This window comes from Python bivittatus, unplaced genomic scaffold (assembly GCF_059951505.1).
Source record: "Python bivittatus isolate LINGU-HERP-01145 unplaced genomic scaffold, Pbiv_v1 ctg000080_np1212, whole genome shotgun sequence".
NCBI lineage: Eukaryota > Metazoa > Chordata > Lepidosauria > Squamata > Pythonidae > Python > Python bivittatus.
The window spans coordinates 36,475,343-36,501,777 of NW_028277035.1; the positions used below are offsets into that span (position 1 = coordinate 36,475,343).

General features: G+C 40.6%; 1 protein-coding gene across 1 annotated transcript in view; it reads left to right on the plus strand.

Annotated features, from left to right (window-relative positions):
* Positions 1 to 20,274, plus strand: part of CDX1 (caudal type homeobox 1) — a 36,953-nt gene extending 16,679 nt beyond the window's left edge. Inside the window, exons 2-3 of the mRNA XM_088133851.1 lie at positions 16,842 to 16,987; positions 17,669 to 20,274. Of these exons, the coding sequence (XP_087989977.1) occupies positions 16,842 to 16,987; positions 17,669 to 17,872 (350 nt within the window). The 3' untranslated portion in view covers positions 17,873 to 20,274. The remainder of the gene's footprint in view (positions 1 to 16,841; positions 16,988 to 17,668) is intronic.
* Positions 20,275 to 26,435: the final 6,161 nt, after the last annotated feature.

Consider the following 26,435-nt stretch of genomic DNA (forward strand, 5'->3'; position numbering starts at 1 on the left):
AACATTTTGTTAGAAATGTCAGGAGCTCATATACACAGATACTTATCACATGAGATCTTGTAGATATAAGAATAAATAAACTACTCATGCTGTGGGATTTTCCCCATCTCTCCTTCCCTTTGCATCTTCCTAACCCATCACCCCAGAATGTTTTTGGAATATGCACAAGGAGATGAATGTTTTCATTAATGGCAGAGATTATTTGAATACCATATACATATTGTTTTCTATAGAGTGGGTGTATAGGTAGTGGTTAAGGAACTAGACTAAGTTTGGAGATATCAGATTCAAGAATCATGAAATTTCATTTGGTGATTCTGGACCAGTAATTTCTTAGCCCAATTTAGGTCTTTATAATCTCACCATCTTCGATAGTTTTTGTTCAACTGACATTTTGCACTAGTATAATATAATTTCTAAAATGTTAGGGATCAAACCTATATTTATTAAATTTTATATTTCCTTTCTTGGAAATGATCTCCTTTCCCAAATCTCCTACAAAAATAGACAAGGGAAAGTGAAACAAATTTATGAAACACAAAACAATAATTGCAAATACTGTCTGCACTTTTACATGTTCTTTGGTTTCATGAATGGTTCCCACCCTGATGACCTTCAGGATTCTATTAAAGATTCTGCTCTGGGGCAGAGTGAAGGTTGACTGGATTGGGGGGAGGGGATTGGTAATATGTTGTTTTTAGATCCATTCATGATCTCTTTTGGTCTTTTGTAATTTTTGTTTTTTAATTGTAACCTCATTGGGAGCCAGATGGCCTGTGGATGGATGGATGGATGGATGGATGGATGGATGGATGGATGGATAGGAGGGAGGGAGGGAGGGAGGGAGGGAAGGAATGCTCATGCTTCTGATTTCAAAACATACATTTGCTAATGGTTATTACTGAAGGCATTCTGCAGCAACACAGTCTTAAAGCTGCATTGTTTCCTAATTGCTTCTATAGTTATAAGTACTTCTTACTTCTTATGCTGAGTTATATATGCTTAAAACCATTGCTCTCAGTAGGGTTAGCTCTGCCTAAATCTATATGAAAATGGTCAAATTTATTTATTTATTTATGTATTTATTTGTCAAATTTGTATGGCCGCCCATCTCACACAGAGTGACTCTGGGCAGTGTACAATCAAACCAACAATCAAAACCTTCTACAAAACCAGTTAAAAACAATAAGCATAAATAAAACAAGATCACAAGAGAGAATGCATCAAGATATTACAGGTGATAGTCAGTGCACCGGCTCCCTGTTACCAGGGGATCTCCAGGCCTGTTGAAAAAAACCATGATTTGAGGGCTTTCTGGAAAGTCACAGGGGTTGGGGCTAGCCCCACCTCAGGGGGGATGATGTTCCAGAGGGAGGGTGCCATGGCAGAAAAGGCTCGTCTCCTAGGTCCCATCAAATGGAACTCCTTTGCAGATGGGGCCTGCAATGTGTCTCTCTTGCTGGACTTGATGGGACGGGTAGATGTAATTGGGGAGAAGTGGTCCCTCAGGTAACCTGACGTCATGCCATGTAGGGCTTTAAAGGTCAAAACTAGCACCTGGAAGCAAACTGGTAACCAATGCATCTCATGGAGCAAAGGGTAACATGGGTCCTTCTAGGAGCATGCATAACTGCTCACGCTGCTGCATTTTGCACCAGTTGAACCTTTCGGATACTCTTCAAGGGCAAGTAAAGCATATTACAGTAGCCCATTCAGGAGGTAACCAAAGCATGAATAACTGAACAGAGACTCACAAGATCCAGGAACAGGCACAACTGGCACACAACATGAAGTTGTATAAAGGCCCTCCTGACAATGACTACCACCTGCTTCTTGAGCAGGAGTTGTGAGTCTAGAAGGATCCCCAGATTGCGCACCAGGTCTGTTTTTTAATTGGCTGACTGATAATATGAATATGAATCAGTAATAAATTAAATGTGCTGGTCGTGGAAAATGGAACAACCCATGGTACATGGAGGAGGAGGCTTGAGACAATGTGGTTGGAGGTGGTGATGTGCTTGGCTGCCATTGGTTTGGCAGGTCTGCTGTGGGGCCACCCCTTTTCATCTGGTCCCTGGGTTTGGTGCCTGTCCTACTATACTATTTTGCCTGTGGGAGAGACCAGAACTTTAATTTAGCTGACCAACTTACTTAAAAAAAAAAAAGGAAATGGCAGCAGAAGCTTAAGTTCTGGTCTCTCCCACAGGCAAAATAGTATAGTAGGACAGGCACCAAACCCAGGGACCAGATGAAAAGGGGTGGTCCCACAGCAGACCTGCCAAACCAATGGCAGCCAAGCACATCACCACCTCCAACCACATTGTCTCAAGCCTCTTCCTCCATGTACCATGGGTTGTTCCATTTTCCACGACCAGCACATTTAATTTATTACTGATTCATATTCATATTATCAGTCAGCCAATTAAAAAACAGACCTGGTGCGCATTCTGGGGTTCCTTCTAGACTTATGAACTGACTTAGAGAATACAAAGCACTGAAATTGACCAGCCAGTCACTGGTACTGTATAATATAGGTAATTAGAAGTGTAATTGAAATGACCTGTGTGTCTGTAGCCTGCATGGCAGATTTTTCCAGTAGCTGTTGCTCTTGGAGAAGTCCTGGCTTCTCAGTTTTTCCTCACAGAATGTTGTTTTAAAATGATCAGTCCATTATAGAATGTAAAGTATAGTAGTACAGATATGGCTTCAACATACAGCCAAGTCAAGATGACTATCAATAGTAAAGGAACCAGCAGTGCAGAAATATGCAACAGGCTAACATTTGGTAGAATAGCAATTAAGGCCTTGGAAAAAATATTCAGATGCTGTGACACATGTATACCTACAAAGATCAGAATCAGATTCTGATGTTTGTATACCTACAAAGATCAGAATTGTGCAGGCAATAGTTTTCCCTATGATAGTCTGTGGAAGCAAAAGTTAAGAGTTTGAAGAAGCAGGATAGAAAGTATTGACACTTTTGAACTTGGGTGTTGGAGAATAATCTTGAGAATATCATGGACAGCCAAGAAAATAAATAAATGGATCATAGAACAAATCAATCCAGAGTTCTCACTCAAGGCACAAAATGACCAGGTTCAAATTATAATATTTTGAATATATTATGTGAAGCTCCCAGCTCCCTCGAGAAGTCCATAATGCTGGGAAAGGTAGAAGGAAAGACAAGAAGAGGATGGCTGCAGCAAAGTGGATGGACTTGATGGGTGATGGGTACACTGACCTGAAGGGCCAGGTTGGGGGACAGATCATCCTGGAGAATGTCTGTCAATGTGATGGCTAAGAGTTGACACCAACATGAAGCACATCATCAATTTTAAAAAACTTATTTGGATGTAAGCTGTGATTTGACACAAGAATAAGTAAAGTGATTTCTGAAACTCCAGCTCTTCAACAACACTCACTGGCTGCATTTCCAGTGCACAAATCTGGATAACCACTAGATGGCAGCCAAGGAACAGAAGTAATTCTTACTTTTTGTTGCTACCTAATGATCAGTAGACTGACCAATCAACATGTCGGTATTCATTTTGGACAGAATATGTGGATGTACTGGAGAGCACCCCACAGCTGAACACTTTTCTCACACACACTGGCTGCATTTGAACTGCATAAGTCCAGGTGACCACTACTTTGCAGTCAAGAGGCAGGTTTTTCTCTTTTTTTTGCTGTTCATAAAGTTGATTGCTTGATTGTCCCTTGAGAAAAAAGATAAAAGAAGATTGATTGGATGGAGCTCCTAGACTTCATAAGCGCTACCCTGGTACACATTCTGTATAATAATAGGTAGTAGTTTTACCACTTGATAAAATCAGAATTTCAATCAGGGAAACTGCCAGTTGCTGCCCTTAGAGTGCCCTTTGCTGAAATGGCAAAAATGGTTATGTGTCAACTTCAAATTAATATTTATTTATTTACACAATTGTGTAATTGGCAGAATAGGCTGCCCCTCTTCCAACAACTCTGGGAGGCTTACAATTTAAAAAGGGGGGGGGAGACAAAAAGAAATAATGGATGACCCCAAAACAATATATAACAACAACAACAAAAACCCATCCAGCAAGCGTTCATCCTTCACTTTGCCCCAGAGCCTGAGAGAGTGGCCAGGTCTTTAATAGCTTCCTGAACATCATTAGAGTGGAAGCTACACAGATCTCTGGGGGGATATTGGTCCAGAGGGCAGGCGCTGTTGCAACAGAGAAGGCATGCTTCTTGAGTCCCACAAGGTGACACTGCTTAATTGATGGGACCCAGAGTGCATCCACTCTGCCTGATTGCACCAGATGGACAGAAACAGCTGGAATCAGGCAGTCCCTCAACTAACCAGGTCCTATGCCACGAAGGGCTTTATAGGTGATAACCAGCACCTTGAATTGCACCTGGAAGCCAACTGGTAACCAGTGCAACTCATGGAACAATGGGATCACATGGGCATAACAAGACATGTCCATAACCGCTCATTGTGCTGCATTCTGGATCATCTGTAACTTCTGAGAGGTCTTCAAGGGCAGCCCCATGTACAGTGTTACATAATCCATTCATAAGGTGGCTAAAACGTGAGTCCAAGAAGGGGTGCATCTGGTGCACTAGATGCACTAGATGTACCTGTGCAAAGACACTCTTGGCCACAGCTGCCACATGTCCTTTGAGTGGGGCTGTGAGTCCAATATGAGCCCCATGTTGTGAACTGGATTTGTACAATATGATGATACGTGACTCTGAACTAATACATGACCTCACTCAGTGGTTTTATGTAGATGTTAAACAGAAGGGTGAGTGTGGAGCCATGTGGCATCCCACAAGTGAGGGGCTGTGGATTTGACTCCCTCCCCCTGTTAACACTGATTGAAACTGGCCAGTAAGAAAGGAGAACCACAGCAAAATAGTTCCCCCCAACTCCCAAACCTTGGAGCCAATCAAGAAAGATACCATGATTGATGGTGTCAAAACTGCTGAGAGATCAAGGAGCACAAGGATGGACACACTACTCCCATCCTGACTTTGCCACAGCTCATCAACAAGTGCAACCAATGCTGTCTCTGAACTTGACCCAGCCTGAAACCTGACTGAAATGGTTCCAGATAATCCATTCACCTCCACAATCCTCTGGAGCTAAAGCCCAACCACCTTCTCAACAACTTTCCCTAAAAAAGGAAGGCTGGAGACTGGATGGAAATTATCCAGAATTCTTTGGGTCTAGCAATGGCTTCTTGAGGAAGGGGTGCACCATTGCCTCCATCAAGGCTGAGGGGACAAACACCTCCCTCAAGCAGATATTACTGCATAGTGATATTTTTCTGTTCTCATTGGAATAGTTAGCGCTTTTGGTTTATCCATGATTGCCATTTATATTTGTTGTAAGATTAAAAACTGCAGGGACAACAAAAATTTGACAGTTTACATGTTTTCCACTTCTTCATGTCTATTGCATAAAAAGGTACTGCTCTTACAGAGAGGAGGAAACACTTGTCTATTCAGCCTTCCATCAGTTCCTACTTGAGTGCTCACATTTGGAAGATGAAATCTTGAGATTTTGGCAATGCAACCCAAATAGTTGAATTTTCTTGCTACTGCTGTAACATTTTGTGTCCCATGAACATCTCTCCTTTGCATGCCAATCACCACCTAAACTTTTTCCAGTGAAAAGCAGTGCTGATCTTGGTAAATGGAAAGGGAATTCTACAAATCACACACTCTCTTTGTCACAGTATGTGCTGACCATGGGACTTGGCTAAATGAAGCTGTTTCCTCTTTCGGTGATCCTGGCAAAAGCTTGTAAATGGCATCAGCAGCTTCATATTTTCAAATATAATAGAACAGAGTGCTGTGAACACAGTAAATGCATGAGATACTGATGAAGGGATCTGTCCTATCTTCTATATGTATACGATACTCCCATCGTATAGGTCTGTAGGCAATAAGGAAAAATACTTACAGACCTATGGAAAAAGCCATGTTTGATGGTTTCATGTGACTGCATTGATTCTAAGAGTATCTGTTTAATAACTACAAGCACAACTATGTAAGTCTGACCATTTTCAATTAATGTACTCAAAAGCACATGCACACACACACACACACACAAGCTACTTGAAGCTGTTTTCTGTAGAAGCAAACTGGCCTGAATGAGAAGTCAATGCTAGTGCCTCCAAATCACAGCAAGTACTCCACAATTGGGCACCACAGCCAATATGGCTGTCCTCCATATCTGCAGAGTGAACATAATAGTGGGATGCAAAGAATATCCTCCTTGGCAGAACATTTTTTTTTTTTAGATTTTTTATCTTTCCTTTATTATTTTTATAAATAACTCAAGGCAACAAACATACCTAATACTCCTTCCTCCGCCTATTTTCCCCACAACAACCCTGTGAGGTCAGTTGGGCTGAGAGAGAGTGACTGGACCAAAGACACCCAGCCAGCTTTCATGCCTAAGGTGGGACTAGCACTCAGAGTCTCCTGGTTTCTAGCCTGGTGCCTTAACCACTGGACCAAACTGGCTCTCACTAATTCTCACATAAGGGAGAAGTACTTTCTCATATAACACAATCCCATGCTTTTTAGGTCTTTAAATGTCATCACCAATATCTTGAACTTCAACTAGGAGTAAACTGATGACCTGCAATTTCTGATAGCAGTAAGATTGTGCACTACTTGGAATCTCCAGATCAAGACCAGACCCATCTAAATCACATAGCGTTCTTCTATATCATTATCAGTTTATACCTAGTAGTAGGCCAACTAAAGTTGGTCAAAAACACTCTGAGTCAACAAGATTATTTGAGAGTCCCATGACCTAGATAAATAGGGTTGTTCCTCTGAAAGTAGTGCAGTCCGATCCAGAGAACATTGCATTTTCGATGTCTAGATTTGGAAGTAATCACTTGATAGAGTCTTCATCTTACTGAGATTCAGTTTCAGTTTATTGGCCCAGGGTCAGTTCTAGTCTGTGTTGATGGGGGATCTTGCCCTTGACCCTTGCTTTGTGAGATGCCTTAGTGGTCAGTTCTCTCCCTGCTCCTATTTAACATCTATATGAGGCTGCTGAGTGAGGTAATCAGCATGGAGTTAGGAATCATGAGTGTATTCATGATACCCAGTTATATATCAAACCTTGGCTAAGTTCTGTCTCACTGTGGGCTCTGGATGAGGAAGAACAGGCTGAGGCTCAACCCTAGAAGATCAAGTGGCTGTGGATTTGGGGGCCACCTGGATATAGAGGTTGTTCATCTTTAGTTCTGGATGGGGTTACACTGCCCCATAGAGATCTGCTGCACAGTTTGGGCGATGTCCTAGATTCTCAGCTCCTGCTTGAAAAGTGGTGGCAGTGGTGGCTTGGAGGGCCTTTGCACAAATCTCTCATGCACCAGTTGCACCTATTTCTGGATTGGGAGGCCCTACTTATGATCACTTATGCCTTGGTTACTGCATCTGGAGTACAGCAACATGCTCTACATGGGGCTGCCCCTGAAGACTTCTCGGAAACTATAGTTGGTCGAGAATACAATGGCACAAATAGTTATGGGCACAAAGTAATTATGGGACTACTTCAGTATGCTTACTGCTACTTTACAAACTCTACTGGTTGCCAGAGGACTTCCAGGCACAATTCAAGGCTTTGGTTGTTACCTGTAAAGTCCCTCATGGTGGTCATGTGTTGCTTTTAATTGTGTACACTGTCATGACTGGGTAGTCATATACATTTATTTATTAATTTACTCCTACAATAAACAAATGTACAGTATATATTTACTTATATTTCTATAAATACACATTATTTCTTGGATGAAAGGAGAAAACAGGAACTTTTGAGCTTGGGTTTAGTTGTTGATTAGATCTTTTTTTTTTCCTGGGGTGATCACTTACCACCTGTTGCTACAGTTTCATTTCTAACAACTGATCTGTCATAAATCACTTAGTTGGGCACCATTTCTCTTCCTAGCACTATTCTTTCAGTTTCTCAAGAGTTCTGTGCCAGGGAATTCAATAGCAATAAAGAGGTGGGTCATTTCTATTCTATTCTCCCTTATGTATTCTTTTTTCCCCTTATCATATCCAGAAAATTAAAAAGAAAACATTTTGCAGTACAAATCCATTTTTCTTAAAGAACTGGAAGGGGAGAGAGGTGGAAGGGACTTTCTCTGCTGTCTCCAAATATATCAGGCAGACAACAGATTCTAGATGTGTGTCAGGGGTGTTTCCCAAAATTTTCCTTAGGCAAAAAAAGTGGCCATTCCTTAGGCAAAAAAAGAGGGCCAAAAAACCCTAAAAAAACAAAAAACATGCACACTTCATTGTTTTCACAACTGGCCCAGAATGTGGTGGTGTTGCTGTTGCTGTTGCTGTTGTATACTGCATTTATGTCTAGCCTTTTCTCTGGGAGCAAAAGGTGATATATTACAGGATCTCCCCTAATTTTTCCCTCCGGAATGACTGATTTGTGAGGTAGCTTGGGTGGAGAGTCACCCAAGTCACCCAGTGAGGTCTGTAGCTGAAGGGGGCCTCCCTAGTCCAAATGCAGTCTTGAAAGGCATTGTATCCAGCAGCATCTAGAAGCCCCAAATAATCATCATAGAGCAGCCAGGAAAAATGGTTTTTTGAGACAAGAGACCCAGGATAACAAGCTGGATTATGTTGTGTGTTCCATGAGTGAAGCAGTTATCCCACTGATTTGATACAAGTGCTATATAAAGCTATCTTTAGACTCCAAACAACATTGTCCTTGGAGCCATTCCTTTGGCCATTAAGTCACTAGAGAATCGTTCCTGTGATTCAAAGGTACTGTAAATTGTCAGTCATTTGACTTTGTTATTTTGCCCCCTTCATGGAAATGCAGACACAGAAGTCTTGGAAACAATATACAGGTTTTACAGAAATCGATGGCATCATCATCATCATCATCATCATCATCATCATCATCATCATCATCATCAAAATAGTAATAATAATAGTAATAATAATTTTGATTTGTATGACCACCCATCTCATTTAAGTGCCTCTGGGTGGCTCGCAACAGGTAAAAACAATAAAAACCCGTTAAAAACCAATACATAAACCTATATTCAATAATCTATTTAAAATACATAAAGTCATGATCTGCATCAGCTCAATGCATCCATCATAAGAGCTCCCCACCACTGCCAGACCGCCAGGCCTGGGGGCAGAGCCATGTCCTCAGGGCCTTCCTAAAGGCCAGGAAGGTTGGGGCCGATCTAAGGTCCAGGGGGAGGATGCTCCACAGAGGGGGGCCATGGCAGAAGAGGCCCTGCCAGATGATGCTCTTTTACGGGTGGAACCCGTAGTGTGCTTCCCCTGCCAGTCTGGATAGATGGGCATGGAGGCCATAAAGTAGTTTTTGACAGACACAGGGCCTGTCCTCCTCTCTTCATACTCTGACTCAGAAATGCCCTAGGTGGATTTGGCCCATTTGGTGGGGATGCTTTCTCATCTCTTAGAACTAAAGATGGTTTTTAGTACATCCTGTATGCTGCCAAGGAATCTTCCAAAGCCATGTGGAAGGGAGGCGAGCGTGCCCATCATCAGATTCTTTTGCAGTTAGCCCAGTACTTTTGCAGCTGAGCCTAATAATAAAAACGTGGATTATTTCACTGTATAGCTCTATAAATATCCTGCACAAAATAGCTTGAATGGAATGGCATGTTATGTACTAACTCTATGTCTTCTCAGCCTACAGTAATATAGTAACACAGACTTGAAACTAAACTGAGCAGTAGCAGCCATTGAAGTCCCTTTTTGCCTTTCCTGTACTTCTTGCATTCTGCTCCAGAGCATTGGTGCCTGATATTACAGCCCATGATTGCTTGCAATGGCTGGTGGAGTCTCAGGGCTTATCATGCCCCCTTTACTCTGGCTGGAAGATCATTTGCTAGCCATTCTTTAAGGACATGCCATCAGGATACAGCCTTTGCCTCATCCCAACTCAGAGCTGAGATTTTCTAACTCCATATTTATCTGATCCAATGTTAAAGTGTTTTTCCATCTCCCCCCAGTGCAGCTATTAAATATGCACAATTGTAATGCTTCAGTGGAGACCATGGTGATGATGTGGTGATGATTTGCCCAGCTCCTTTTGGCTGCTGCAGAATGTCCCTTCTCTTCTCTTTTGGGAGAAAGAGTGATCAGGCGTTGGGCATTTACTTTGCACAGCCCTGGTCAGGCATTATGCAGGCTTCTTGTCATTCCAGGTCTAACTAATGCAAGACTGTGAGATGCATGTGAAAAAAATAACCCACATAACAGCAGTGCAGTGTGAAGCAGGAATCCAGCATCTGCCAACAGTCCTATCTGTTGTTTTTAGACAGAGCAAGAAAGACAGAGAGAGAGAGAGTGCGAGAGAGCAAAAGATTGTGAGAAAAACAGACAGAGTCTATGCATGAGAGAAAAACAGAGGAAAAACTGGGCAAGCTAGAGAGAGAGGTGATGAACAAGAGTGAGACAGAGCAAGAGACAGATTAGTGAGCAAGAATGGGTGAGAGAGAGCAAGAGAGAAACATACTGGGCACAAGAGAGATCATAAGAGAAAGAGAGAAAGGGAGAGAGATCATCTGAAGGGTAGGTGGGGACTTCCCAGTAAAGTAGGAGAGAACAGCCTCTGGGTAAACTTTAACAGGTAGCTCCCCTCGCCCCCCAAGATCAGCTGCAGTATTTGATCCACAGTGTGAGTGGGATGTGGGAAGCAGGAGAATCAGAAAATCCCCACCCACCCAGAGGATCAGATTCTGATAGATGGCTAAACCCATGGTCTAGCTATCAGTCAAAGCTTGTTTCCTCCCTAGTCCCATAATAGGGAGAGCAACTGATGCTTCTCCTAATGGCAGGAAATCCACCAACAGTTATGTATGTATGTATGTATGTATGTATGTATGTATGTACGGTGGGGCAAAAAAGTAGTCAGCCACCAATTGTGCAAGTTCTCCCACTTAAAAATATGAGAGAGGCCTGTAATTTTCATCATAGGTATACCTCAACTATGAGAGACAAAATGGGGGGGAAAATCCAGAAAATCACATTGTCTGATTTTTAAAGAATTTATTTGCAAATCATGGTGGAAAATAAGTATTTGGTCACCTACAAGCAAGATGTCTGGCTCTCACAGACCTGTAACTACTTCTTTAAAAGGCTCCTCTGTCCTCCACTCATTACCTGTAGTAATGGCACCTGTTTGTCCCAATCCTCTTCTGGATCATCCAAATGCTCTCTAGCAAACTTCAGACAGGCCCGGACATGTACTGGCTTAAGCAGGGGGACACATCTGGCACTGCAGGATTTGAGTCCCTGGCAGCGTAGTGTGTTACTGATGGAAGCCTTTGTTACTTTGGTCCCAGCTCTCTGCAGGTCATTCACTAGGTCCCCCCGTGTGGTTCTGGGATTTTTGCTCACCATTCTTGTGATCATTTTGACCCCACAGGGTGAGATCTTGCATGGAGCCCCAGATCAAGGGAGATTATCAGTGGTCTTGTATGTCTTCCATTTTCTAATTATTGCTCCCACAGTTGATTTCTTCACACAAGCTGCTTGCCTATTGCAGATTCAGTCTTCCCAGCCTGGTACAGGTCTCCAATTTTGTTTCTGGTGTCCTTCAACAGCTCTTTGGTCTTGGCCATAGTGGAGTTTGGAGTGTGACTGTTTGAGGTTGTGGACAGGTATCTTTCATACTGATAACAAGGTCAAACAGGTGCCATTACTACAGGTAACGAGTGGAGGACAGAGGAGCCTCTTAAAGAAGTAGTTACAGGTCTGTGAGAGCCAGACATCTTGCTTGTTTGTAGGTGACCAAATACTTATTTTCCACCATGATTTGCAAATAAATTCTTTAAAAATCAGACAATGTGATTTTCTGGATTTTCCCCCCCATTTTGTCTCTCATAGTTGAGGTATACCTATGATGAAAATTACAGGCCTCTCTCATCTTTTTAAGTGGGAGAACTTGCACAATTGGTGGCTGACTAAATACTTTTTTGCCCCACTGTATATATGTATGTATCCATCCATCCATCCATCCATCCATCCATCCATCCATCCATCCATCCATCCAATTAATATAGCTGCCCACAACAGGTGACTTTAGGCTTTTCTTTGCTTGGTCCCACGTCAAAGCTGTCAGGGTAGCACCACTCAAGGCAGAACACAAGTTTGCCTTTGGGGCACAGCAAATTATGCTGGCCTACTTTTGCGCCCCTTTACTAAATGGAAAAACTCATGTTAAATCAATGGTCTCAGTCAGATCTTTCCCATCATCCACTGCCTGTTGGTTCTGAATAAAAATACTGAGGATTGATCCTGAGACCTACTGCATACAAAGTATACTGGATGAATATTACTTAGCTATTTTGTCTTTTTGTTTATTTTGAGTAGGTGGTCCAGGGACATCTTGTCTGCTCTTTTCTGCATAGGGCTTAATTCATCCTGAAGGATCAGGCTTTTAACTGGGGTTGCTCTTAGATCCATCTTTGACACAAAAAATTTAGGTTTACTCAGTGGTGTGGAACATCTTCTCTTAGCTTAAATTACAGTAGAAATCTTGGAGAGGAATAACTATTACAGTTATTAGTGTTTTGGCCGCAGTAATGCAGTTGACATGGACCCACCTTTTAAGATTGCTATCAGTTTGGAATAATTGGAGCCAATACTGAACATAATGGAACCCCTTCAATATTGGGAACATCTCTTTGGAAACAAGAAAAACAATAATTGTTGCACCCACTTGTAGAATTCTCTTCCCTAGGCAGGTACATCAAAGACCAATGATATTTTTCTTTTATTGCCAGACAAATACCTCTTAGTTTTCCTAAACATTTTAATCTTAAAAGAAAAAAACCCTATTGTTTTAACAATAATGCTTGAATTATAATGTGTGAAGATTCGTTTGCTTTATATATATTTTTGCAAGTTGCTGTAGTAGAAACATTGCTGAATGACAGTATAAGCATTTAATATGATTTTGAATATTTTCATTTCTTTTCTGGGGACCTTTTATTCCTCTTCCTGCTTGAAGTCTCCTTCCTACTCAAAATCTGTTTTAGTTACTTTACTTTTCCTGTCTCACTTAAATTTCACAGCTCTTCTGTGAGGTATTCTGTCTTGCTGTGAAAAACACACTGGGGAAGATGTAATGGTGTACAAGGATACTTAATGAAATACTTGCATCCCTTGAAGTTATGGACACTGTATAAAGAGGTCCTCAATATTGGACAAGTCACTCAGTCAGTGACTACTTACAGGCAGATGATCAGTGTATTGTAAACATCCCAAGGGACACATTTCTATAAAAACTCTTGAATTCATTAATATACATGAGAATCCACTGGTGAAATGTAATTGAAACAGTGTTCTGCAAGCAAATAATTATGCCTTTCCTTTATTATGCATATAACCTGCAGGTTGCCAAGGGCTCTGAAGGCCTAGTATTCATAGCTACCCATGTATCTTCCAACCACTGTCTGGGTGTTTTGCTCCTGCTTAGAAGCATTTTGTTCTTTTAGTCTTTTTATACATAAAATAGTATTTATACCATAGTTTTCAATATTAGATTATCATTTTAAAAGTAATAACTTGTTATATTTATTGACTTTGTTCAGAAATAGTTCTTAATATTTTTCCCAATGTCAGAATCTGGTCTACTTACCAGCATTAGGACCAAAATATCTATTACTTTTTGGTGTGTCAATACATAGCAAGCAGTTGAAGATAAATGGTATGGTCAAACCTCATTTTCATTGATAAATTTTGATCTAGATCATTAAACCTCTGAGTTGTTCACCTATTGGATTCCTGTTTCAATTCCCATTGGCCAAAGTTAAAGAAAGGATAGTTCATGAACCTCCACTTTTCTTCGGAGAGATGCTTAATTCAAGAACTGGTTCCTATCCCAAAGTTGGCAGCTTAACCATGCTGGATATTTATTTGTAAACGAGAGTGTTAAATGATCTGATCATGTTCCTAAACTATGTGAGCATAAATATCATGGACCACAGTTTTTGCAAGCCAAGTCTTATGAATGGAAGAATGAAAATATAACAAAGGAAAGTTGTAAAAAATCAATGGAAAGACTATTGCAAGATGTTTATATTGCTTCTTTTATATGCTTGTCCTTCACGAGGATATATAGTATATATTTTTTGCACATTATTTATAATCAGACTTCACACACCCAAATTGGAGAGCTAATGGAATGTAGGATTCCACATGGTTCAGCTCACTTGTGAAAAATTTAATCAGACATTATTTTAAATGCTAACAAATAGAGGGTTCAAGAGCTTTGGGGACAATTAACATTTAAAGAGATGAAAGCCTTCTGTTTTATTACTATGTATGATAAATAATAATGAACACTCTCACTTCTCTATGTGCCAGTTATTATGTAACTGCAACAGCACTTCTAACAATACAAGAGGAAAATACTGGCTCCAGGAGATTCCTGAGGTTTTTAAAAAGAATGCTGCATACTTTTTTTCTTATAGGTTAAAAAAAATATAAACGTTTTGCAGTTCATTAAATCTGGAAAGGTCTACATGGTGGGCATTGTATATTTCCATTAAAAGGTGTTTTGGCTTTCTTAAAAGTTTTGTATGAATATGTACTAAAATTAATCTGGACTGAAGCTTGCTGAAAAATACATTGTAACTTGAATATCCATGCATGATTTTGCTCTTTTGGTTACATCTTATATAGCACATTTGTATTTGCATTAAAATTGCCATACCAAGCTGTTTCTAGTACAATGTTGTGCTTAATTAATTAGTATTCAAAACTAATGCTAAACATGTTTACTTGAAAAAATGATTGATTATGTGCCATCAAGTCATTGCTGACTTAGTGTCCTCCTAGATAGATTTTCTCCATGATAATCGGTCCCTAATCTAGTCTTTCAGGTGTCCAGCAGCATACCCTTTGCCACTGTAACTGAGTCCATCCACCTTGCTGCTGGTTGTTCTCTTTCCTTCTGCCTTTCCCAGCATTAGAGCCTTCTCCAGAAAGCTAGGTCTTTGCATAATGTGTCCAAAGTAGGATAATTTGAGTCTGGTCTTTTGTGCCTTAAGTGAGAACTCTGGATTGATTTATTCAGTGATCCATTTGTTTGTTTTCTTGGCTGTCCACAGTATTCTCAGGAGTCTTCTCCAACACCAGAGTTCAAATGTGTCAATACTCTTCCTGCCCTGCTTCCTCAAAGTCCATTACTTGGGGGGGGGGGAGTTTTTTTTTTTTACTTGAAAAAACTGAAAATGAATAAGGCCTAGCTAGATAGAATACCAGAATCATAGCACTGGAAAGTAGCATTGAGGTAATCTAATCCATCCCGTTGCTTGATGCAGAATCCATGAGAGGGTTAACATCTAGATTGTGTTTGAAGACTTCTAAAAACACTCACCACATCATGTGGCAGCCAGTCACAAAGTTGCATTTTATATATAAATTTCTAGATATTACCCATACACCATCACAATAGTAATCTTTATTCTATAAGAGTGGGAATATACACGTTTTAACTATGGCCCATTTGGGAGTGGGATTTTCAAGAGTTTTAAGAGGTGAAATACGCACCTGAAGGCTAAAGGTACAATTTTTGCCCCTCAAAATGATCCAACTATCTCAAGAAAACAATCCCCCAAACTTGGCAGTAGACCAGGAAAAAATGCTGGCAGGATGCAAGCGGTCCCTGGGACACACTTTCCACACCCCTTGAAGAAGAATTTGAACTTTATTTTAAATATGAATGAAGACCCTGAGAAGAGTGGAGTGTGACATGCAGTCCATCCACTAGAATCCAGTAGAGATTTTCTGTCAGTAGAAGGAATTATCACTGGGGAATTAGGAGGAAACACTTTTCCTTCTGTAGCCCACATTATCCTCAAAATTTGCTCAAGAAATTTCAAACCTTTAAGAGCAGATTTTGAAAGTGTGCAGGATCTGTAGGTGAAAGGAAAAATTCTATTGCATTAGTCTACTAATAAATTGCTGGATTATGCACTGGTCCTTTTAAAATTACAAAACATTGGTGGCAAAATGGACAGTAGACCTTCATATAATGGTTGCTGTATTGATGCTACAGAAAACATATATATTGGATCCAGCCAAATGAGGTCTAAATGGAGGACATAAGGGAAGAAAAAGATTGATAACTAAACTTTGATTAATCGCATTCAGATTTATTTTGTTTTCTAGTATAAAAATGTTACTTTCATAGAGAAAATTAGTAATATGTCACAGAGAAGTGAAAGAACAGCCTGGGGTTGTTTCAGACTCCTCCCGATTAATAGCAAAGGTTTAATAATGCAACAGTTTTAAATCTCATTGATAGAATTTTTATGAAGTAGAATTGTTTAGCATTGGTTTAGCTGCATCATAGTTTAAAAGGGAAATGTGTATGAAAGCAAAATGTATGGCCCTTAATTTTCAAAAAATGAGTATCCACTGGCAAAACAAAATATTATTGCAGTATTTCTCCTCTCCTCTCCTCTCCTCTCCTCTCCTCTCCTCTCCTCTCCTCTCCTCTCCTCTCCTCTCCTCTCCTCTCCTCTCCTCTCCTCTCCTCTCCTCCCCTCCCCTCCTCTCCTCTCCTCTCCTCTCCCCTCCTCTCCCCTCCCCTCCCCTCCCCTCCCCTCCTCTCCTCTCCTCTCCTCTCCTCTCCCCAAAGTAGAGTAATTCTGTGTCCCTGCATTCCTCTCTTCCTCCACTCGGTGATTTCCCCTACTTCTTCCTATTTCACAATCAAGCCAACCTTCCTTATTATTATGGCCATCAATTGCTTCAGATATTTTATGTCTAGATATTTAACACCATGTACTATTGTTTGCTTTTGTTAGGCAAGACCAGAACAAAAGACAAGTACCGTGTTGTATATACAGACCACCAACGCTTGGAACTTGAGAAGGAATTCCACTATAGCCGCTATATCACCATCCGGCGGAAAGCAGAGCTGGCAGCAGCCCTTGGACTCACTGAGCGGCAGGTGGGTGCAGCAGGGACTTCTCCAACTGTAAATCATCACCCCATTTTCAGTTTACACAGGCTTGTCAAGCAGAGCTGCCAGGTACATGTTCAGGATATTTACTATAATCTTATGCAGACATACCTTGTTTTATTGTACTTCGCTTTATTGCACTTTGCAGATATTGCATTTATCAAACATGCTACAGAGAAATCTTTTGTGAAAGGAAGAGTCAGTTCTATTGCACAGTCAACAGACTACAGTATAGTGTAAACAATAACTTTTATATGCACTGGGAGACCAAAAAAATTGTGTGACTTGCTTTATTGCGATATTCACTTTATTGCAGTGTTCTGGAACCAAACCCGCAATATCTCCAAGGAATTCCTATACAGTACATATAGAAGTTTATATACATTTGGGAATAAGCCATAGAATACAGAATGGACTTTTAGATAAACATTAAGAATGGTGAATCCATTTGTTTGATTCTCATTTTAATTGGTTCCTGAACTATCATATGAATAAAAGTGCACTCGTATTTCTGTATACACACTTTTCTGAAATCTGCAATGCAGTTCCTGAATGAAAATATGCAACAGCTTGACCAATCATTCATCTTAAAGGTAAAATGCTATATATTAGGAGAAACTGTTTTCCTAAACTCTTTATTAGTCTCACTGCCTTCATTTGTCTCTGCAGGTGAAAATCTGGTTCCAGAACCGGCGAGCAAAGGAGAGGAAAGTGAACAAGAAGAAGATGCAGCAGCAAACGCAGCCTGCCAGCACAACCACGCCAACCCCGCCAGCAGTTGGCACTCCTGGCCCAATAGGAGGCATCTGCAGCAGTACCACCAGTCTAGTTTCCTCCTCGCCAATGACTATCAAGGAAGAATTTATGCCTTAAACCCAGCCTTTCCACTAGGTCTTCAGACTAACTTACCCAGAATGATATGGATTACCCCGAGAGTCAAACTAGCAGTCAGGCTCTCAACACTCACACTGATGGAACCCAGTGGCTTTTTGTATATGCGACTCTACTGGACAAATATAATCAACTCATTCCTAGGAATTAAAACAAAATCGGCCTGTTGCTATTTAGGAAAAGACTTGCTATTGTCTCAGAGTATTTAAGGGGAGGAAGCATGGATGTTTGGGAGGAAAGAAACAGAGAATCAGTGTACTTAGAAAAAATCTGATCGGATCTGGATCAGAATCGTTGAGGGTCAGGTGACATACAAGTTTAATTAATTATTAAATTATATTTTGTCAGCCTCTGGGTTGGGCCACAGTCATCACTTAGGCCTTGTTAAGTGGGTCAAAAAGGCAGGAGCCAAGTTACTTATTTCAAGCCCAATCCCAGCCAGTTTATAGACTCATTCAGGTCAGATGACAGAGGCTGAGCCCACATTCTAGCTATATGTATACCATTAGGAACTAAAGTCATACTAAAGCCTAAGTAGGCAAGAGAAACCAGGTGGGGAAAGAACATGACAATCAAGATGGCAGAAACTAGCCAAAGACCTTAACGAGGGCAACACTCCTCAAGAGAGGAAAGCAAGTTAGTTTTTGGCTTCCACAGAGCATGAATGCCCAAAGTCAAATGTTGTTTTCTTGCAAATTTTAATTGTGCACATATTCCGCGTCAGAGGCATCTGATTTGGTTTTTGCTTTGAGACACTTAATTTATAAACTCTTGTTTGTCCCATTTCCTCCCACCATATTCTTGCACAGCGTTTGGATGTTGAGGATGATAGTTTGGACTGACAACCTGCTTAGGAAGAGATTTGTCTGTTACTGCCTCTGGATTAATATGCCTGCTGGGTGAGGATTCTGGCACCTGCAGTCCCAATCATCAGGGGAAGCCCTAATGAAAGGTTGCCCTAAAACTTCCCTGGCTGTAAAGCAGTGTTTCTCAACCTTGGCAACTTCAACATGTGTGGACTCCCAGAATTCTTCAGCCAGCATGCTGGGGAAACTACACAACTTGAGGTTGCCAAGGTTGAGTAACACTGCTCTAAACCATAGGAACTGTGGACCACAGTACTTCATCTTCATGGTCAGCAGTGCATTTCATGTGTGTGAACTCAATCATTGTGGGGTTTGTAAATATAACTTATGGCATAATGTTATGCACTAACTAGGCCACTATGTCTTATTTAAGAACCATGGTTAAAACAATGTCTTCCCACAATGTGGGAACTCAGCCATTAATTATTTGCCTATCTGAGTAAAGGAGCAGAATGAATCAGTAAGACCAGGATTCCACTTTTCATTGACTTGCTCTGCTGTCGATACTCTAATCAAACTTGTAGGAAAACTTCACCAGTTCTTTACATTCGATATGGGCATCTTCTTTGTGTGACTATAGCTGACAGAAGAGGGCACAACGTGGAAGTGGTACTCTCAACAAAATCAGCTTATTCCCCCCTTACGCCTTTGGCTGAGTTCCACTAATAGCAACAAATTACATGCAGCAGAGCTGCAGAAAATATACATTAGCTGGATTCACACATTGCATTAATCCATGGTTTGTTGAACAAGCAACAGTGGCAGACCACAATGACCAGGTTCACACAAACAACAGTGGCAAATGACAATGGCCGAGTTTACCTATTAACAAAGCGAAAACTAAATTATCACACAAGCAAACCACATTGTGCCTTGACATGGAGTGTGAACCTAACCAATAAAATGAGGCTAGTAGTGATCAAGAAAGCCAGACTATATTTTGGAGCAGGTATCTCTTACTGATCTGCATACACCTAATAACAGCAAATAAAAAGATAACACTGGGGTGAAATTTAACATTTCCTGATTCCTTTTCCTCCTTTTCAAGCTTGGCATAAAGCAATGCTTCTCAACCTCAGCAGCTTTAAGATGTCTGAACTTCGACTCCCAGAATTCCCCAGCCAGCATCTTAAAGTTACTGAGGTTGAGAAACACTGGTGTAAAGCTTCATGGGTCTTTCCCTGATTGACAGTAATATACTGCAGTTATATAAAGTGAAGTAAAATGTGATCCTTTTATTTAAAAAGCCAAGAGAAAGTGGAGGAGGTGAAGATAATTTGTTTTCCCTGAATAGCTGATTGGATTGCTTTCTTTCTGTCACCCCCTCTGATATTTGGCTTTGAACTAATTGCTCTCCTCTTGTAAGGTGCCTAACTCTTCCTTCCTCAACTCCAGAATCTGCAGTCCTTGGTAATGCAAACACTGATGTTTATATTTCTTCATTATGCTGCTCAGGTTGGGCTTGTTTGGGTGTGTTTTTAAGGTAATTTTATAAGCCTAAATAAATTAAATAATACATCTTTTAGGTGTTTGTAATTACCCTTCGGTCTTTTTTACGAAGTACAGAAAATTTGTGAGTTCCCTCTTTTGAAGTCTGGAGCTGAGGACAGAGATGATGATGATGATGATGATGATGATGATGATGATGATGATAATAATAACAATATCCCACCTTTATTTTTGTACGACTCAAAGTGATGTACATAATACTTCTGCCTTCTACTTTCCTGATGAACAATCCTGTGAGGTGGGTTGGGTTGAGAGAAAGTGACCGTATACATTTTTTAACTTAGAAAACAATAGATAGACACTCTCAGTGGTAAGACAAAGGATATTTTTTAATGCTACAAATTATTAGACTTGAATTATTAAATGGCTTTGAAATGTTTCATGTCTGTGTTTCTATAGGCAGGAGATTTTGTACCATCGTACTCATTTCAGTGGTAAACAGGGCTTTCCTCTGGCTTGATTTGTGCTAGAAGCTAAGAATGAATGCATCTATTCTTCATAGGGGATATTTGTGGAATATTTTTGTTTCATGTTTGAGATTTAGTCTACTATATTTGGACTCAGTATCAGTTCCATTATGCTCCTTGGCACTTTGGATCTTAATCCTTTGGACTGGTTTAATTAAACTGTGCAATAAGTCACACTACTAAAACTTGTTTCAAGCACATTTGTTTCTCCTGCCCCAAAGGACTGGTGCAAGGAAAATCTATTTCCAATTGCTTCCTAGTCTTAAGATCATATACATATAAAACAGTTTGCTCAGTCAGACGATTGGATCATTTAGCTGAATTTTTCCTCTGTAAATAACTAGTAAGTTCCAAATATACAGAAAATTAAAAAGAGCTATAAGAAATTATTGATGCATTCTCTTATTTATTTTTATTTTTCTAAAAATTGTCAGCTGTGTGAGTATTTTGATTAGCCATGATTATTGAGAAATATATTTCTTTTTCAAGCTAAACCTGTTTCGGCAATGACTTCAACAACTTCATAGTATATTGTGTAATAATAACAATAGTAATAATGATAGCAATAATGATAATAGTAATAATAATAATCTGCCTCTTCTAATGTTAATCCAGTTCCTGTCAATTTTACAAATATTACTTTTGCAAAAAAATTACCATTCCCTAATTCATGTGCAGCTTCCACACACATGCAAGAAACTTTTTCTTCTTTGTTGCACTCATGTCACATTTTAAACCAGTTTACTTTGCCTTGAAGCCCAGGATGTGGGGCTCTTTCGGACTGTTGACATCTTAACAAGGGGGCAACCGAGGAAAACGAAGAGAAGGGAAGGGCTGCTTTCTTAGGGCCAAAGACCAAGGACAGTGAGCCATAAACAATTAGTTACTCTGGGTTTCTAATCTTGCTTTATGACTGTCCCCAGGCTGACAAGCCCCCATCTAAGAACAGCAAACATAGAAGGACGGTTTGAGATAGCACATGGAGCAGCTGGCACTGGTGTCTGTGGGACCACAATACACTGATCACTTCACCATTTCTTGAGCTTAATTGCTTTGTGACTCACATCGCTTCTACTTGTTGACACCAGGACTAACTTTGCAGATGGCACTTTGCACAGATGAACTGTGGAATCAGGATGTCACTTGGGGACAGACAGAAATTCCAGAAGGATGGCAGTAAGATTCTGCTTACATTGAGTAATTGCCGAAGAGCCAGATCCAACTTTGGGTGCACCTCACATAGGAGGATGACATTACATGTGAGCCTTTTCACAAGCTGGGTAGGATTAGATTTGACAAGTGCCTGCTAAGTATATTAGAACCCTATTATATCCTGTTCTGATGAAGGCTAGCCAGCCATTTTGGAGAAATAATTGAGATCTCTTGTGTTTACTAGAAGAGGCTTCAGAACAGATGTTAGTTTGTTATTTCACAGTGCTGCAAAAAAAGAGAGAAATGGCTCATGCTGAAATTCCCTTGTTTATAGAACAAAGTCGTGTCATCAGTAACATTTGATTACTCCAAATCAAAAAGTTTTCTGCCAAGAATTAGAAACCCCTTTTGGCTTTAGTTTCCTGCAAGGAAAGATAAATGGACCTTTGTAGTACAATGCTTGTGGAGATGGGCCTGCTGCTTGAGAGAGATGTCCTATCAAATTGCCAAGGGCTGCGAGCCAGCTACTGTGGGTGGACCTCAAGAACTTGAACAGTGGAGAACTAATGTGATCAAAAGCCAGATTCATCCTGGAAAGTCAGCTCTCTTATTACGCCAGATAACAATCCAATCTCTCAGAAAATCTAGTAAATGGCTACCATCTCTTCTTGTAAAAGTATGTGGGAAAGATCTTGGTTTTTTTTTCAAGATTATGGTCAGATAAGAGACAGCATAGCCCACAGCTGGATAGTGGGTAGGGCAAGAGGCTCAGAAGAGAGCCTACCTAATTTTTTGGGCTGTAAAGGAGACGGTGGGAAAATTGTGCTTTCAGACTTGCAAGATTCTGTTCATGTAGCTTTACAATAAAGTAGAATTAGCTCATCTGGTCATGTTTCCTGTCTGGTCTACCTAGTAAGGCTCAATACTATGCAAATGGACTGTATTATATTGCCCCAAGTTTATAACAAAACTGAAGAAAAGAGTAAAGGCAAGCATTTATGCTGTCATTAACAGCCCTCCCACTAACTGGTAACAATGTCCAAGCAACATTAAAGCTGTTCTCTTTGCTCTTTCACTGTACTGTAGATAAAATTATGTGCTACAGCCTCTTTCATTCTCTTTGCATCAGTGGGTGCTTGCACTTGAGGGTTAGCAGCAGCTTGGAGGGGGTGTTTTTTCAAGACTATGGCAGGTGAAAGAGTTAATATACTCCTGATGTGCCACAGTCCACATGCTGTTTGAGCCCTTCCCTGGCAACTGTTTAAATTGTGTACAGCTACGTATGGGAACTGCTTACACACAGCTCGTGTAATATGTACTTTGACCAGTCCAGAGCCTTCCTTTATCCTTTCTTTCCTCGCAAATATTTCTTTTCTTTTCCATGGCAGGAGCAACCATAAGGAAATGATAATCTCTGTGAGTCTTCTTTGGAATTCTCATGTTTTCATGTCGATGAAAAAGCCAAACCTATCGAGAAGCTGGTTTCTTCTTGCCCTGGACCATTTTATGAGCAGAGGGGGGAAACAGCACCAAAACAGAAGGGAGAAAAATATCTGAGCTCTGGGAATTCCCCTCCAAAGATGGCCACAGAAAAATACTAGTGACATGGCCTTTTTTTCCCCTGCCAATCTTGTAGGTGGTGGTGTATATATCCATACTGTTGCAAGTATGGAGAGCCAACAGAGTATAGTGTGTGGGTGGACAATTTTTTCAGCCACAAGGGATGCACAGATCGTGAAATAATGACCAGGCAAGGTCCACACAAGCATGCATGTTTAATTGCATGCCGTGCTCCCATTCTCACCCGCCTTTTCTACTCACATTTCATCCCTCTGCCTTCTTTTTCTTCTCAGTGATCTTGAGCAAGGGAAACAGTGCTGGCTTCCTCTCCCTTTTAATGATCTGCCAAAGATTGGGAATTTTTAACTGCTATTAGTAGTGGGGAAAGTAGCAATTTACTTCTCAAGCAGCCAGTTTATCAGGTAATAAACCGACTCACTTATTGGCAATAGGAAAGCGGTGATCATTTCTCTACTAGTTTTAGGGAAAGTGGATTGACTTCCCCACACCCCCCTGGGTCTCACTTCTGGTGGTAAGGGGCTGCCTGTTGACAGTGAGGAAGGTTGAACCTGGGCTAAAGATACCTAGGCTGTAAGGTCAGTTTCCTGGAGGGTGATGAAAATTCTTAGGTGATCCTTGGTCAGTCTTTCTGCTTCAGCCAAACTCATTCCAAGGTTGTTGTGAGGTGACTCCTCTGTTAGCACATCACCCTTTGGAGTATTCAAAAATGATTTTTCCAAAAGGAAGAAAAACAAAAACAAAATTTCATCTGCAAATCAAGCTGCTATTAATGGAATAGAAACAGATCATGAATCTTTAGGAATGAGCCTATTCCTGCTCTCTTTCACCTTCTTAGATAGCAGGACTCATGATGTTGCCTGGTGAATTAACGTATCAGCAACAGACCATCTCTGCTTCTGAAAAGAGTATTTTCAAAGGTTATATGAGCCCAGTCAGCAACTTGTATTTAACAGCAGAAAATATATTTTGAACTGAACAAGGGCTGAAGGCTCAGCCTCACTGATTCTGCCTAATTCCTGTCCTACACAAAGAAAAGGCTCTGGGAAACTTGCCTGCCTATACCTACTCATCTCTCTCTCTTGGTGCATGCTTAATCCGCTGAGATTAGAAACTATGCTGGTGTCCAGATTAGCCTCCAAGGCCTCCAGTTACCAACTGCTACTTTATCATTTTTCTTTGTTCTTCTGCCTTTCTCCCAGATGACATATTATTTTCTACTCCATTGTGACATTTTTCTAGAAACCTCCTATCAAAATGTGAGCTTATGCAAGTGATAAAGAAGGTGTGAAAGCTACATGCATCATTCCAATGTTTCCCAGGGTAAGGATAATGGTGAAATGGAGATAAATGCAGGACAAACTAATGAATAGGAGGAACAATTCCACACATCATTCCATAAAAACTTGCCCTTTTATGGATAACAACCTGCAGAATTCCCAGCTAACACCATCATGGTATGGAATTCTAGGAACTGGAGGCCATTTCATCTGGAGGGCCATCAGGTTGCGAAGGCTGGTAGGAGCTAATAAAATAGTCAATGGATATAAAAGAAGAGAATTGAGAAAACTAAGAAAGAAAATGTGGATTCATTGGCTTCAAAGGAGCTCCTGCCATATACTGAGAAGATGAACTTCCAACCGAAACTGTATCAGGCTTTGTTTGTTTGCACAGCAGGGTAAAAGTCCATGAAATGACAGACTGGTCCTTTTGGTTCCCGCAAAGCCTGTGTGCACAGTGATGAGAAGCAGTCATAAAAATAGTCCTCAGTCTCCACCTCCACTCAAACCTGAAATGGGACCAGGTGCTTTTGCCCTAAAGCATTCTCCCATATGTCTGAGCTCCCAAGAGCTTAGCTGAGACAGGCCAATTTGCCTTGAATCAGCTACATTGTCAGATGTGTCTGAAATGGATGTCATTTGTTTCTGTCATTTATTAACTGGCAACAACTTGATCACTGGTTTCCTACTCCCACTTTTTTTATTGCAGCATTCTTTCTGAATTCTACACTACCAACTTTCACAGTGGACACCATCTTCCTTCACTAAGTGCTGTATTGGGGTGAATCTTTATTTTAGTCAGGCTTCCCAGGAGTTGGATCCAAAGCCATTTGCTAACACTGGGCAGTTGAAGCTCAGTAGCCCATCTCATGCACACACCTCTTTTTTTCACACTCTCAGTCTAAATATGTTCATGTTTTTTTTTTTAGTACAAACAGAAGTGGATTGTCATTGCCATTTTCCAGGATGCTTTTTTACTTTCTAGGTTAAGCCAACAATCTTGCAATTTCCTGGTCATCTTCTGTCCAAGTACTAACTTGGTCCAATGCTTCTTAGTTCTTTAACATCAGCCAAGGCTGGCTAGGTACTGCTACTTGCTGAGACATATCAAGGGATGAGACACTGCAAATTAAAACTTAGCTAGGTTTTCTGGTCAATCCTCCCTGTAAATATCTAGATGTCTGTTGTACTTGCACTGCATTTTTAAAATGTATATTAAATGTATTTATCCTGAAAAAGAGGTGCAATCAGGAGCTAGCTACCAGCATCTGGTGGCTGTCTAAGAACAAGATCCATCAAAGTGCCATCCTAAGCATGCTTCTTTCACCTTTTGCCAGTAGGGGGAGCAAGGATATCAAGTACTGACATAAAAGCACAAGAAGATGCTACAACTGAATTGTAAAGTGTGAGCTCTTGCCAGTAGCTCCAGTGTCAATCTTATTAGAAGAGAGAAGGATGTAAAACTGCAGAGCTTAAAATAGAACTTTTGAAGAGATGCAAGCTGGAAAGAAAAATAGGAGGACCTAAGAAAATGTGCCATTATCTGTCCCTTGTAGTAAGGTCCTGTTTCAAGTGGACTGTTATTTCTGAAAATACACCTAGTTTTGTACGAAGCAATACCCAACCCTGCTCAATCAAACTCCTTGAATCAGTTTGTATTTCAGATCTGATGCTGTGCATTTTTTCCCCTCAT